This window comes from Bombina bombina, chromosome 8, assembly GCF_027579735.1.
Source record: "Bombina bombina isolate aBomBom1 chromosome 8, aBomBom1.pri, whole genome shotgun sequence".
NCBI classification, from domain to species: domain Eukaryota; kingdom Metazoa; phylum Chordata; class Amphibia; order Anura; family Bombinatoridae; genus Bombina; species Bombina bombina.
The window spans coordinates 107,693,304-107,707,960 of NC_069506.1; the positions used below are offsets into that span (position 1 = coordinate 107,693,304).

General features: G+C 37.5%; 1 protein-coding gene across 1 annotated transcript in view; it reads right to left on the minus strand.

Annotated features, from left to right (window-relative positions):
- Positions 1–14,657, minus strand: part of LOC128638500 (gastrula zinc finger protein XlCGF57.1) — a 212,806-nt gene that overhangs the window by 76,859 nt on the left and 121,290 nt on the right. The window contains exon 6 of the mRNA XM_053690488.1: positions 6,570–7,649. Coding sequence (XP_053546463.1) covers positions 6,570–7,649 — 1,080 coding nt within the window. The remainder of the gene's footprint in view (positions 1–6,569; positions 7,650–14,657) is intronic.

Sequence of the window (14,657 nt, forward strand, 5' to 3'; positions counted from 1 at the left end):
ATTCGTTCTTAATAATATTACCCATCTTAACGGGAACCGGGAAAGACTGAGGTACTACCCTGTCCTCGTATACCTTGTCAAGCTTAGGAATCACAGGTTCCTCTGGTATCTTAGGTTCCGGAACCTCCAGAGTAGCAAGCACCTGCCATAGCAGAAAGCACAAATTCTCAATCCTAAACCTATAACCAGGCTCTTCCGCTGCCGGAGGTTTAGATGACACGGACTCCGACCCAGAAGGGGCCTCCTCCAAAGAGTCGGAGTGGGCCTCGTCATCATATAGAGCCTCTGGATCTACCATCAGCGATGACAAACCCTGTGCCGAGCCGCTATGATGAACCCTATGCTTGCGCTTAGCAGAACGTGGTAAAGCATGGATCACTTTCGAAATCCGATTCCAGTTGGTCCGCAAAGTCTGACGGCCAACTAATCTCTCCCAAAGGAGCAATGGTTGGACCCCGGGGCGCTGCATGTGCAATCAGAGATGAATGTAGGGAACGCACCTCCCGGGATGAAGAGCCCTCAGAGGTGGATGGCTCAGTAGTACTAGACATCCGTTTACATTTAGATGTTGTAACTTTATCAAGGCATGTGGAACATAGTTGAGCAGGCTGATCTACCAGAACCTCCTCACAAAAAACACAGGAATGAGACTTCGTTAAGGAGGGAGAGCCCTCTAACGCGTCAGAGTCCTCCATCGCTTGCGCTTATGGGTAGACTAATTTACAAAAAGGCACCTTTATACCACCAATGGCCGGGGAACTCACCAGCTCCTAGGACCCAGACTACATAAAAACCACTATGTCTCCTGCTTCACAGATCAACAGAGAAGGATAGACACACCCGGTCACGTGAAATGCCTGGCAGGAGCGCCCCTGCACTAGGGAAAAGCGTGCCAAAAATGGCCGCGTAGGATTCCCGCAAGTAACCTTAAAGATCCACACATTGCTAGAGCCCCATCTCGCACATAACCCAGCAATGACACAATAAACAATATCATGTATAAACCCCCCCATTCAATAATCCCCCTTCCAGAAATATTAACCCTTGATTCTGTAAAGATAAAAAGGCGTCACACTGTGACCCTGTCTATGTTATTATCATTAATAAAAAATGAAACGATCTTACCAGAATCTACACCGTGGAACAGGAACACGGCCCTTCAAGTGTGACAGGTTAGTAGCATCGCTCCTGACATGGACTTGAGTGAAGAAAGCAGGCAGCGAAACTTGTCAATGCTGATTGCCTATGACGCTGTTAATGTGAGTAGGGATGGTTTCGCAGACTCTCCCTGCATCTCCAGCCTCTAACTTTCGCCCAGGCCCTCACTAAGAGACTGACAGTACTACTTAAAACTCCAGTCCCACTGCGGAGTACTACCCTCCATAAGAGACTACTCCGAACTCCGGCACTCCTCTGCCATCCTCCTGTGACGAAAGGCAAAGAATGACTGGGGGATGAGAGAAGTGGGGGAAGTATTTAAGCCTTTGGCTGGGGTGTCTTTGCCTCCTCCTGGTGGTCAGGTTCTTAATTCCCAATAGTAATGAATGAAGCCATGGACTCTCCTCCCCTTTAGATGGAAACGTTATAATCAAATAACGTTTGATCTAAATTATTTAGAAATTTATAAACCAATATCATTGGTTCTGAATATTCAATATTGTATACCGTATCCACATAACTAAAACCAGAACACACTTATTGTTGATCACATTTTTTTTTATTCTTTATTTTTACCCATTTTTTACTTATACAAAAGTATGATGTTTTAATTTACATTTTCGGGTAAATACACCCCACACAATAAGGGACCATAGTGCTTATATGGTATCCTGTTCAGGGTTAATACTGGAATTCATATTCAACATACATATACATGTCTAAATATCTATATGAATGTGAATGTATGTATGTATGTATATATATATATATATATATATATATATATATATATATATATATATATATAAATACATACGTACACATATATAGACATTTATATAAAAGTGCATTGGAGCCCTTTGCAAGTCAAGTAGGTGAAAACATGTTAAAGCATATTTATGCAATATCCATATTTAATAAAGGTTTTAACTGTATTTACTGTAAACATTTCACATTCCAATATTCTACACATAGCAGAATATGTGCTAAGTATTTATAAATAAATATTCCTATATATATTTATACCTATATATAATCATCTATATATAGAGGAATAGAAAAGTGTATTTAAATATGTAACGTGCACCAGCATTTTAAACACAGCACTTGCTCAGAGAGCCTAAGATGCTTGCACCATTTGGTAATGATTCAATTTGTTAATTGCTGACATGATACAAGTCCCACTGGTGCTGTGAGCAGCTGCAATATTTAAAATGTTGATGCTATGCCTTACATGCATGTGCAGAGAATATTGTTAACACTAAAACAGTGATAACTTTTACTAGAAGGATTTTTTCCAATACATGTATATTGCAAATATGTTTTTATTAAAATGTAATTCATCTATGTGCATTGAAATTTTGCCCTGAATGTTCCTTTAATGGTTAATAGTGGTAGGGTAGTTATTCCAGTGGGGGTGTCATAGGCAGGGTAACTGAAACAGAGGGGGTTTAGGGTATCATCTCTGAATATGCAATAACACTAGTACCTGTATAATAATTTTGTGACCATGTTGCTAATGGTTATTAGATTTACACTGAGTTCCTTTTTTCAGAACTATATTTCTATTAGTTGGCTGCAGATCACGACAGCTAGGAAACTTTGAGCTGAGATGAAGGGCTCTGTACAGTAGCTAGGGGTTGTGTACTTCCTCTGGGAAACGTAAGTCCATGTACTGGAGATGAGCAAAGAAAACCTTCCACAATCCTGAAATAAACTCTTATAGCCGATAAGGATATTTGTGGGAAAACCACTGATATTTTATATTATTGCTATGTTTCTTTTGACATAAATCTAATTTATGCCATGCTATACAGTGAACTCTCATATATAGGACATTGATAATGCAAATTTGAACAAAAGCTCTGCAATTTAGGTGGCAAATTCCATAGCATAATATACACTAGGGTTTCATGCACAGCTCCGGAGCCCGCAGGGTAGGTTCGCAATGTAAGAAGCAGCGGTCAATAGACTGCTGCTTCTTACATCCTATGCCACCTCTGAGGTGGTAAAGGGAAAATCACTGAGAGCTCGCTGCCTCTCGGTGATGAGTGTGTAATGATACATACGGGCAAGCAGATCAACAGATCCTCTGCCTGTGTGTAGCGAGGGCGGATGGACAGCTTCGCGAGTTAAGAAGCTGTCAGCCCGCCATTACATGGAGCCCTAAGTGGTTTAGAAGAATCTTTATACAATTGTTAAAGGGACAGTCAACACCAGAATTTTTGTTGTTTAAAAAGAAAGATAATCTCTTTATTACCCATTCCCCAGTTTTGCATATCCAACACAGTTATAATAATACATGTTTTACCTCTGTAATTATCTTGTATCTAAGCCTCTGCTGACTGCCCCCTTATTTCAGTTCTTTTGACAGACATGCAGTTTAGCCAATCAGTGCTCAGTCCTAGGTCACTTTACGTGCATGAGCTCAATGTTATCTATATGAAACATGTGAACTAATGCCCTCTAGTGGTCAAAATGTATTCAGATTAGAGGCAGTCTTCAAGGTCTAAGAAATTAGCATATGAACCTCCTAGGTTTAGCTTTCAACTAAGAATACCAAGAGAACAAAGCAAAATTGGTGATAAAAGTAAATTGGGAAGTTGTTTAAAATTGCATGCCCTATTGAAATCATGAAAGTTTTTTTGCAACTTGACTGTCCCTTTAAGAGGTTGAAAAGAGGGATTTGAAGTGGAAACTGTTATAATGTTTCTTTTAATTTATTTAAATATACCCTGACCAGGACATTTTTAGATAAAGATCACTGGGTCTGCGGAACCTATGCCATCTCAAGGTGAACTTACAATGAATAACTGTAGAAACCTGTGACATTGGTCAGGAAAGATTGATTCTGATATCCTTAGACCCACAGGTTTTCTGGTATGACCAAGCACCATCTATTTAAAAAGCTTGATTCTAGTGTATACTTGAACATTATTATAGGAACTGATTAACCTCATCTTTATCAGTGATTGGCTATCTGAACCACTTTAGGCAAGTGTTATTTTTGAACAAAAGACTTACTAAGTTCCTGGGAGATGGTATATTGGTGTAAATGCTGGTTCTGGGGGTCATTGAACAGGATACTTGCATATTATTGTGCCTTCATTAGTAAAATAGAATGGATTACTACACTCCCTGCTGTTGCAAACTGATTTGATATTTGACTATTGTTGTGAATGGTATGCAATCAGTTACAGCATTTATTTAGTAATTTATAATGTTATTCTCAAGCCAAGCAATTCCCAGCTTTAGAAAGTAATACAAGATCAAGCATTATATTCACCTTACTATTGCTGTTTATATAAGCACTGCACTACAATTCTATAGTTTAATTTTTTTAATGAAGTGAGAAACCAATCACTCTTAAAAGGGACAGTCAACACCAGAATTGTTGTTGTTTAAAAAGATAGATAATCCCTTAATTACCCATTCCTTAGTTTTTCATAACCAACAGAGTTGTAATAATACACATTTTACCTCTGTGATTACCTTGTATCTAAGCCTTTGCAGACTGCCCCCTTAATTCAGCTGTTTTGACAGACTTGCATTTTAGCCAATCAGCACTCACTCCTCTGTAAATTCACGTGCATGAGCTCAATCTTATCTATATGAAACACATGAACTAACGCCCTCTAGTGGTGAAAAACTCTCAAATGCAGAGCCGGCCTTCAAGGTCTAAGAAATTAGCATATGAACTTCCTAGGTTTAGCTTTCAACTAAGAATACCAAGAGAACAAAGCAAAATTGGCGATACAAGTAAATTGGAAAGTTGTTTAAAATGACATGCCCTATTTGAATCATAAGTTTTTTTGGACTTGACTGTCCCTTTAAGTAGTTATGACTGCAATGCTTGTTCCTAAATATGCAACTTTTTATATATATATGCATGCACAAAAGTACTGTGAAAGGGTCGGTGATGTCATGCATGAGGCTGATAGTCACTCAGCGCATGAGCAACAGGTCTAAAAACAAGTGAGGTATAGGCACAGGTACTCCAGTACTTGATAGCACTTTATTACTCACTATTAAGCTAAAGAAAAAAATGCCTCTTTAATAGGTATTTAATGGGACTGGAATCTTCAAGTAACATTATCCTTTAAATTACCTGAGAGAACAATTTATTTTTTATTTCTTCTTTTATTTTGAGCATTTAACTTGAAGTACAAATAAAAATAATTTAGGTATTATTGCACCTTTAAATAAATGCGCACAGAAAGAAATATATTGCTTTTATTCAAAATGATGTTTTAAATAAGAAGTCATGGATTAAAAGGTTATATACTGCATGTATGCTAAGGAGTTGTGAATACACATTTATACCACTGACAGCGGTACATTATTATCAGTTAATATAAAAAGGGAAAGTAAAAACACTAATTAAAGTGTTACTGAATATCACAGATGAATACACTTTAGAAAACGGTTAATGTATTGTCAAATTACAGAGATGCATTAAAGGGACACTAAACTCAAAATTTTTTTCTTTAATGATAGAGCATGCAATTTTAAGCAACTTTCTAATTTACTCCTATTATCAATTTTTCTTCGTTCTCTTGATATCTTTATTTAAAAAGCAGAAATGTGATGCATAGGAGCCGGACCATTTTTGGTTGAGAACCTGGGTTATGCTTGCTTATTGGTGGGTAAATGGGCTGGCTGCTAAGATTTACATTCATGATTTTCAAATAAAGATAGCAAGAGAATGAAGTAAAATCGATAATAGGAGTTAATTAGAAAGTTGCTTAAAATTGTATGCTCTATCTGAATCATGAAAGAAAAAATTTGGGTTCAGTGTCCCTTTAATAAATTTAATTTAGAATTAAAGGGACCTTAAAATCATGCACACTATATATGAGCAATTTCTACATTGCAAAAGCTAAACATACAACATAAATGTTTTGAAAACAATTTCAATTTTCACTTTGTTAGCCTGCATCTGAAGAGTTTTGCATATGATAATAAACCACTAGAAAACATGGGTGAGTATGTTTATCTGGCCTCAGTTAATTGTCGCTAGTAAGGGTTAGTTGTATATGAATTTGTGGTCTAAAAAAATCACTGTGTAGTATGTAGCTGAATCAAAGCAATGTGCACCACAGTAAGGCTACAAAATTTGGCTTCCAGCCTTTCTAGGGAGGCAATTTTACAATAAGATACATGATGAATGTATATGGCAATAAATTATTTTCCTTAATTAAACAAAATTTATGAGAGATTTAATATAGAGTTTAAAGTTAATTTAACAATTTTCCACAAAGATGGATTTATTGCTATCAAATTTATATATACAGTAGCGATTTAACCTTTGAGTTAAAACAAACATTGATCAAATATTTCCCCATTCAGACTCCTTAAATTTTAAGATAAATAGATTTGACTTATGTCTAAAGCACTGTTTGATTCAAAACGAACAGATGAGTTTTCTCCTGCATGAATTTTCTGATGGGTAATGAAACGGGATTTCCATCTAAAACATTTTCCACAATGAGTACATTCAAAAGGTTTCTCACCAGTGTGAATTTTCAGATGTTTAATAAGATCTGACTTATGCCTAAAACATTTTCCACACTCGGAACAAGAAAATGGTTTCTCATCCGTATGCGTTTTCTCATGATTATCAAGATATATCTTACGGACAAAACATTTCCCACATTGAGAACAGACAAAAGGTTTTTCACCAATGTGATTTTTCTGATGTGTTACAAGAGCAGATTTCTGGCTAAAATATTTCCCACATTCTAAACATGGATATCGTTTTTCTCCAGTATGAATTCTTTGATGTTTACTAAAATATGACTGATCATTAAAACTTTTGCCACACTCCAGGCATACAAATGGTTTCTCGCCTTTGTGAATTCTCTGATGCGTAATAAGATTTGGTTTGCGTCTAAAATACTTTCCACACTCCGAACATGCAAATGGCTTTTCTCCCGTATGAATTTTTTGATGGCTAGAAAGATTTTCTTTGTATCTAAAATACTTCCCACATTCAGAACATTCATATAGTTTCTCGCCTGTGTGCATTCTCTGATGTTTACTGAAATACGATTTACCAAAACTTTTACCACATTCAGAACAAACAAATTTTTCTTCTTCCTTGTGAATCCTCTGATGTTTAGAGAGATTTGGCTTACAACTAAAACATTTTCCACATTCGGAACACGCAAATGGCCTGTTTTCAGTGTGAATTTTTTTATGTTTTGCAAGGTCTGTTTGCTCACTAAAACATTTTCCACATTCAATACATAAATATGGTTTTTCTCCAGCATGGATTTTCTGATGATTGACTAGACAAGTCTTCATATTAAAACATTTTCCACATTCAGAACAGGCAAATAGTTTTTCTCCCATTTGATCTCTCTGAGGCATAGGACACTGTGAATCAGAAGATGGACCAATATCACCACCATCAGGGTAAATATCTGTCTTCACTAAAATGATATCTGGAATTCCCAGTTGGCCTATATCATTTCTGCTCATAGATTCACCTGTTGAAAAACAGAAAAAGAATAGAATGTTAGAAAATAATCTGCTACATTTGTCCACCCGCTGCAAGGTTGATGCGGGGTCATTGCACACCCTTTCCCCAACAGCACCTAGAAAATCTAAAAATGTGCAGCAAATTATATAAACACATTTATGGTCCATCTAGCCCTTAGTCATGTCTATTCAACACTACAAAACACTATTCAGAGTAAAGATGCTTTTGATGATGTGTCTAGCCTGACACTGCCTTGACGATGTTTCGAGACCGGGTTTGAGAGGATGATATTGACTTTAACCCTTGCTATAGGGGAAAAGTATAATGAAAATAATCTAGTTATTAACAGGTCTGAAAGAAAAAAAATTGTTGTCTGATGTACAAAATCAAATTCTTTTGCAGTCTCTGTTGAAAGGAAGACTGTGGGCAAGGAATGAAATTTGGCAAATTCAATTGTTAAATTTTGTTGTGTTGTCCATAGCCAACTTGATCCAGGTGTTCTATATATGGAGGATATTTGTTAAGGCGGTTTGCAAAGCTTTTGCTGTACATTATGTAAGGAAATAGGTTTGCTGGGAGTCAGAAGATTTCACAGGATTCTGTACTACTGAGATATGGGCTTCTAGCATAGTGAGCCTAGTGGGTTACCTTCATCGATTTGTGTGAAAAATAATAGTAGGGGAGGGATCAGCTGCTGCTGGTAGAGCTTGTAGTATTTTGCTCCTAGGCCATTCAGACCTGGGCTTTTCCCTGCTTTTAAGGACTTAGTTGTGTCAGAGTTCCTCAGCAAGTTTGTTGGACTTTCCAGGTCGGAAATCATGTCAGAAGTATGTTGGAGGACTCTCAGAGCATGGAGGTATTTCTTGCAAGTGTCTGTAAGGGGCTCTCATAAGGGATGTTATACAATCTCAAATATTTCCATCATCCCTTAAGCAGGCAATAATCATCCTTGAAAATCTACTCTTGATTCATCATTCCCTTTCAAATAAAGCTCTATTTCTCTACTTCCCCTTGCCTCAAAACATTTTGGAAGCCTAGTATATAAACATATATTCCATTTCTACATGTCAAATGTATTTGTTTCATGACCTTCTACAATCTAGATTTTGTATCCAACATGCCAGGGACTTCAGTCATTAAGAGAACAAATCTGCTTACAATCAAGTCTAAGGGCCACTTCTCTTTGTCAATCCTTCTTGATCTGTCTGCAACTTTTAATGTTGTTGACTACCCTCTCCACATTCAAATCTCCATATCCTTTGGCATTTGTTACACAGCCCTTTTGTAGTATCTTTCCTATCTCTCTGATGGTACCCTCTGTGTATCCTACTTCGGCACATCCCCTGACACTTTACATCTCTCTATGGGATGTCAAAAAGTTCAGCTCATTGTTCCCTTCTTGTTCCAATCTACATATCATCCTTTAATTCTTGAATAAAGTCCCCCGTGTTTCACTATCATCTGTATACTGAGGATGCCCAAATCTACCTTTCTGCACTGTCATGAGCACCTCACTCCAACTTTCCTGGGGTCACATTTAACTCTTTCATTTGCTCTACATGTCCAGTTCTTGCTGTGTTCACCGTAAAAAGATCTCTAACATTTGGGATTTACCCAAACAAGATGCAACTAAGATTTTAATCCAACCTCTCACCATATACTACTAAAGTTGCACCGATACCATTTTTTTAAGACCGAGTACAAGTACCGATACTTTTTTTCAAATACTCGCTAATACCAATTATCGTTACGTTTTTATGTCATGTGACAGTTTTCCAAGCACAATACAGACTAATGGTTTAAGATAGCTTTTTTATAATTATAAAGAACTGTAACTCAAAAGACATTATGAAATAATACAAGTTTTATTTGCTTGTTGTCACAAAAGTGTAAAAACTTTAAGGAATTTCACAGAACATATTATAAATAAAAAATATTACAATAAAATATATTAATAATAACAACAAAAATAAGAAATGTAAAATCACAACCAACCAAAAGTGCAATACAGTAAAACATATAACAGTGCACTGTTTAATCATGGGGAACAACACTATGGGCTAGATTACATTTGACTGGTAAGCTGTACCAATGTTCTCATTACATGTCCAACTCCATTAAAGTCTATGGAGTTGGAAATGTGAACAGAGCATTGGTAAAGCTTACCAATCAAATGTAATCTAAATCTAGTCCTATAATTGTAGGATGAGTGTTCATAGGAATTAACTTAATTTGTCCTATGAACACTCTTCCTGCAATTATATAATCTAAGGATGTTCCTTAGAGTACAGTATGTTTTGAGCATAATTGTGCATGATGAGAACTAGCAGTATAACAGGCAATCTAACAATTAGAATATTTTTTCAAAAGTTAGTGGCAAGTTCTTTTTAAGGAACAGAAGCATCTCTGCATGTTTAGCTACAAGTCTGTTTCTGCTATTAGTAAGGATGTTTGACGCTAAGCTGAACAGTCTTTCACTTTCCACACTACTGGGGCAGAAAGATATTTTTGGGCCATTTTAGCCAGAGCTGGAAATCTCAGTTTATTAACTGCCCAGTACTTACGGGGGTTTGTCTGAACGAGGTACATAGATCTCTCCCAGGTAGGCTTCCAACTATATAGTAGCAGCTTTTGGAGCACTGCTTTCAGACGTACAATAATACAAATAACACCAATTTGTATTGAGAACAGAAGTGAGCAATTTTTTTGTTAAGTCTCCACTACAGCTTAATCCATAAACAAAAAGTGGTAAGCGCTCCAGTATGCTCCTCTACCCTCTGTGTATCTTCTGACGTTCTTCGCGCTGCACTACGTCACTTCCGGTACCCGGTCCAGCAATGGAAAGGTTCCTCCGGGAACTTGAAGCCAGTACGTCTAGTTCCGGTGCTGTAAGGACTAAGGTAGGAAAGCTTCACCCACGCCTCCCAAACGAAATGAATCCAGCAACGAAGTAATCCCAGCACTCTAAGGTATGGACACACTAAACTCCAATTGAGTAAAAGCAAAAAAGTATTCTTTATTCCAATGTTAAGTTCTTAAAAACAGCAGCAATTATATCAAATCAGAAGGAAGTGAAAGTTCAGGTCAAACATGTTTCATCTGCAATAACGTAACTTCCTCAATGACCTATAAGGTTAGGAACTACCATACATGTTTATATAGGGCATAAGACACACACCCTTATATAGTATTAAAATTAACCATTTAATTGATCAAATACAATTTCTCTAATATGCATGATAGAATACCTAATCTTAATTTTGGCTACTTTTTGTTTTCTAAATGATACGTGCACAAATATATAGTTCATTATACTGTTTTTATATCTGACTATTTTTAGTCAATTAATTAATTGCAGTTTACTGAGTGAGAAACATATATATGCACATAATTGAATGAGAACTATTTTGTACACATCTAATATTATACAAATACATGATTTTTCACTATATCCAAAAACGGAAAAGAGGAATACAAAATTGGAATAGACATTATATACATTATTTACATTATTACCATATTCCAGACCAAACTTTTTTAGTCTGAAATTTTACCTATTCATGATAATCAATTAACTAATAGTGTAGTGTTTAAACCCAAACAAACTTGTTATTATCTATAAATAGCATATTATGCATATCTTTAGTCGACAATTAATTTTACATCTCATTCGCTGTTCAGGCCTATAGGGATCCTAGTTCCCAAGGTAAAGATCCAAAAAACTTCCTGTTGTTTTAATGATCTAATTCTATCACCCCCTCTGGGATGTCTAGGTACATGTTCAATGCCCTGTACTTGCAATAAAAAGCTATTTGATGCATGAAAATTGTGGAAATGCTGGGCTATGGGTGTAGTTGATTCTGGATCATCAATTGCTCGTAAGTGCTCCAGAAATCTGTCCTTAAGACATCTGGTCGTATGACCTACATACTTCTTTCCACAGCCCCTGCATGTGAACAAATATACTACATATTTGGTATTACAGTTAATATACTGTTTAATGTTATAGATTTTGGATCTATTAGTTAATTGATTATCATGAATAGGTGTTTGATCAATTAAAGGGTTAATTCTAATACTATATAGGGGGGGGTGTCTTTTGCCCTATATAAACATGTATGGTAGTTCCTAACCTTATAGGTCATTGAGGAAGCTACGTTATTGCAGACAAAACATGTTTGACCTGAACTTCCACTTCCTTCTGATTTGATATATTGCTGCTGTTTTTAAGAACTTAACATTGGAATAAAGAATACTTTTTTGCTTTTACTCAATTGGAGTTTGGTGTGTCCATACCTTAGAGTGCTGGGATTACTTTGATGCTGGATTCATTTCGTTTTGGAGGCGTGGGTGAAGCTTTCCTACCTTAGTCCTTACAGCACCGGACTGGACTTACTGGCTTCAAGTTCCCGGAGGAACCTTTCCATTGCAGGACCGGGTAGCGGAAGTGACGTAGCGCAGCACGAAGAACATCAGAAGATACACAGAGGGGAGAGGAGCATACTGGAGCGCTTACCACTTTTTGTTTATGGATTCTTCTGTTTTCACCTTACGGTAAGCGGCTCGTTTTTCCTTCCCATTTACATGTGTGAGACATTGACGTAAAAGACGTGTAAGATGCTTTTAACATTCATATCTGCATACCGGAGTAAGAGAGACTTACAACTCAGAGGTTAATGCACACTGAGACTGGAATGAGCCAATACGTGATAAGTATCCTTAATATCACTATTACTACATATAAAGAAAGTATAGTATCAACAGTATAAATGTGCATTTAACTAAGTGTGTAATCCGTCTTATAGTATTCTTGTTCCACAAATAAATCCACAGTAAATAGATGGCTCATACTTGATGGCATTTCTTTGAAAAACAGCATTGTGATTTAATATTAATATACACATTGAAGAGTCCATTCTATACCAAGTGAACAGCGGAAATTATTATATTTGTGTACATACAATCAGAAGTTTAAGAAGTGGCAGTATGGCTACAGAGAGCTTTGTATTTCAACAATTTGAGGATATAAACATCAATTGTGATGATTTTGATGAGGACACAATAGAGAAAGAGGCTAATGAAAAACAGAATTTATGTTTACCTGATAAATTACTTTCTCCAACGGTGTGTCCGGTCCACGGCGTCATCCTTACTTGTGGGATATTCTCCTCCCCAACAGGAAATGGCAAAGAGCCCAGCAAAGCTGGTCACATGATCCCTCCTAGGCTCCGCCTTCCCCAGTCATTCGACCGACGTAAAGGAGGAATATTTGCATAGGAGAAACCATATGATACCGTGGTGACTGTAGTTAAAGAAAATAAATTATCAGACCTGATTAAAAAACCAGGGCGGGCCGTGGACCGGACACACCGTTGGAGAAAGTAATTTATCAGGTAAACATAAATTCTGTTTTCTCCAACATAGGTGTGTCCGGTCCACGGCGTCATCCTTACTTGTGGGAACCAATACCAAAGCTTTAGGACACGGATGAAGGGAGGGAGCAAATCAGGTCACCTAGATGGAAGGCACCACGGCTTGCAAAACCTTTCTCCCAAAAATAGCCTCAGAAGAAGCAAAAGTATCAAACTTGTAAAATTTAGTAAAAGTGTGCAGTGAAGACCAAGTCGCTGCCTTACATATCTGATCAACAGAAGCCTCGTTCTTGAAGGCCCATGTGGAAGCCACAGCCCTAGTGGAATGAGCTGTGATTCTGTCAGGAGGCTGCCGTCCGGCAGTCTCGTAAGCCAATCTGATGATGCTTTTAATCCAAAAAGAGAGAGAGGTAGAAGTTGCTTTTTGACCTCTCCTTTTACCTGAATAAACAACAAACAAGGAAGATGTTTGTCTAAAATCCTTTGTAGCATCTAAATAGAATTTTAGAGCACGAACAACATCCAAATTGTGCAACAAACGTTCCTTCTTTGAAACTGGATTCGGACACAAAGAAGGCACGACTATCTCCTGGTTAATGTTTTTGTTAGAAACAACTTTCGGAAGAAAACCAGGTTTAGTACGTAAAACCACCTTATCTGCATGGAACACCAGATAAGGAGGAGAACACTGCAGAGCAGATAATTCTGAAACTCTTCTAGCAGAAGAAATTGCAACCAAAAACAAAACTTTCCAAGATAATAACTTAATATCAACGGAATGTAAGGGTTCAAACGGAACCCCCTGAAGAACTGAAAGAACTAAATTGAGACTCCAAGGAGGAGTCAAAGGTTTGTAAACAGGCTTGATTCTAACCAGAGCCTGAACAAAGGCTTGAACATCTGGCACAGCTGCCAGCTTTTTGTGAAGTAACACAGACAAGGCAGAAATCTGTCCCTTTAAGGAACTTGCAGATAATCCTTTCTCCAAACCTTCTTGAAGAAAGGATAGAATCTTAGGAATTTTTACCTTGTCCCAAGGGAATCCTTTAGATTCACACCAACAGATATATTTTTTCCATATTTTGTGGTAAATTTTTCTAGTTACAGGCTTTCTGGCCTGAACAAGAGTATCAATGACAGAATCTGAGAATCCTCGCTTTGATAAGATCAAGCGTTCAATCTCCAAGCAGTCAGTTGGAGTGAGACCAGATTCGGATGTTCGAACGGACCTTGAACAAGAAGGTCTCGTCTCAAAGGTAGCTTCCATGGTGGAGCCGATGACATATTCACCAGGTCTGCATACCAAGTCCTGCGTGGCCACGCAGGAGCTATCAAGATCACCGATGCCCTCTCCTGATTGATCCTGGCTACCAGCCTGGGGATGAGAGGAAACGGCGGGAATACATAAGCTAGTTTGAAGGTCCAAGGTGCTACTAGTGCATCTACTAGAGTCGCCTTGGGATCCCTGGATCTGGACCCGTAGCAAGGAACCTTGAAGTTCTGACGAGAGGCCATCAGATCCAAGTCTGGAATGCCCCACAGTTGAGTAATTTGGGCAAAGATTTCCGGATGGAGTTCCCACTCCCCCGGATGAAATGTCTGACGACTCAGAAAATCCGCTTCCCAATTTTCCACTCCTGGGA